A 2,053-nucleotide genomic window follows, 5' to 3' on the forward strand; every position below is an offset into this window, starting at 1 on the left:
TGATAAGACACAAGGGGTTACATTTTCCCTTTTCAAAACTCAAAAAAAAAAAAAAAAAAAAAAGTATTCCAGCCAGAAAACCTAAAATTACGTATAATTGTTACTATTATAAACTATAAAAGTAAGCTATAGGCACCAGCCAGACTAATTAGATTGGAGGATGACACATCTTGTTATGATGTTTACGCAATACCGGGTCGGTACGTCTACACCACCCGGTAAACTTTGTCCAGAGAGGCATTAAACTTGTCATGCGTTACCTACTAAAATATTAGATCGAAGCACAGGCCTCTCTCTCTCTCCGCTCCTCAGTTCCTAAAGTGCCACTACACTAGATACATATCCATGCCATACAGTCCACACAGTGAACACACTCTTTTTCCGATCCACACCCCAAAGGAAGAAAAGGACAACGCCGACATCAAAGTAAGAGTGAAGAAACACACCAGGTGAGTGGTAATCCTCCCCTTCTTAATCTTGCTATCCCTTACAGCCTAGTGGAACAGGGCACAGTGATAGGTAAAACTCAATAATAAAAAAAAGGACACTTACCCTTTTGCAAATTTCTTGAACGGAGGTCGAATCACAACACCTTTGCTAATAATACAGTATCTCCCTGTTCGAATATTAGCGAGGTCACCTCTTAACACAGCATCACATTGAATGATAACCTTTCCAGTGAGCACAATATTCTGTGCACCAGCCACAAGGGATTTACGACTGACTTTGTTACCAGAGGCCTGAAAAAATTATGTGGAATTTCTATTGATTTAAAAATACTTAAATGCCTGTACACTAAATTTTATGACTCAACATAGACTCAAACCACCACCCTCCAGATAAAAAGTCCACCGCACTAACCACTGCACCACTGAGGTTCATAAGAAAAAAAAAAAAAAAAAAAAAGGAACGTTTTCATGGCCTGAAAAAAATTATGTGGAATTTCTATTGATTTAAGCATACTTAAATACCTGTACACTAAAATTTTATGACTTGACTTAGACTCAAACCACCAACCTCGAGATAAAAAGTCCACTGCACCACTGAGGTTCATAAGAAAAAAAAAAAAATGTGGGTTAAAATTTATGTCTCTTAATAGATTTGTCTGTCATATTCTTTTTCTTCTACTTAGCCTTTTCCTCAAATTCTAAAATAATGTAGAGGACAAAGTTCCAAACCTTGGCTGTGATTGAACCCACACCCTTCTATTAGTATTAGCTAGCAAACATCTTTGACCACTACTTACCTACACCAAGGTAAAAAAAGGTAAGTAGGTATACTTATTTATCATCTGAAGCAATACTTACTGTCTCCACATAGCTGTCCCTGTCATAATAGATATTGGACAGTTCCATTCTAAGAAGTAATCTATGCTGTCCGTAAACCAGAATGGATTGATAAGAGTTGTCTTGGAGCAGCTTTTTTATCTATGAATATTCTACTTCTTGGTTAGTCAAACTTGGTATCAAACAAATAAAAACCAAACTAGGTACTGTGCTACTGTGTTATAATTATTTTTTAGATAGATAATAAATTAAATATTCCATTAAAACACACTGAAAATGCACCCACAAATAAATTAATAAAGGTAAAAAAAAACTTCAAGTTCAAATGTTCAAACTTCCAAAAATGAAAATTTTTCCTTTTTAAAAATTGGCGGCTTTTTGGTTCAAGGGGGTTGTGCGAGAGGGGATAAAAATGACTTCGAAGTGAAAAAAGTGAAGCAGGAAATAGAAATGCTATGCATGTTGCCTATCCGAATAATTTTAAGGCAGTGGCAGTATTTTTGTAGGTACGAGTACCTATGTGAATTAGACCAAGAGCTGGCGTCCACAAAAATTACCTTGAACTCTAAATAGGCTGAGATGAGATTTAGAAAATGAGATAAAGCCAGCCTAGTCAACTTGGAGGGTAGCTTGTCGGCCTAGGCTGCGGGTTTGCTTCCCGCCCGGGGCGGATTTTATCCTGATGGGATGTTTGTTCTTGGAACGGCTGGCTTTCTCCTATCCTGTCTTCCTTTTCTCTTCGCTTTCGGGATAATAAGACATTGGCA

At 37.2% G+C, this 2,053-nt stretch overlaps 1 protein-coding gene across 1 annotated transcript; it reads right to left on the minus strand.

Moving 5' to 3' along the window:
- Nucleotides 1-320: 320 nt before the first annotated feature.
- Nucleotides 321-1,607, minus strand: LOC103520620 (dynactin subunit 5). The gene is made up of 2 exons (XM_008485721.3): nucleotides 1,308-1,607; nucleotides 321-740 (listed from the first exon to the last, which is right to left on the minus strand). The coding sequence occupies exons 1-2, from the start codon at nucleotides 1,353-1,355 to the stop codon at nucleotides 549-551; spliced, it is 240 nt and encodes a 79-aa protein (XP_008483943.2). The 5' UTR covers nucleotides 1,356-1,607; the 3' UTR covers nucleotides 321-548.
- Nucleotides 1,608-2,053: the final 446 nt, after the last annotated feature.

The sequence above is a fragment of the Diaphorina citri genome, unplaced genomic scaffold (assembly GCF_000475195.1).
Source record: "Diaphorina citri unplaced genomic scaffold, Diaci psyllid genome assembly version 1.1 scaffold3851, whole genome shotgun sequence".
Lineage (NCBI taxonomy): Eukaryota > Metazoa > Arthropoda > Insecta > Hemiptera > Psyllidae > Diaphorina > Diaphorina citri.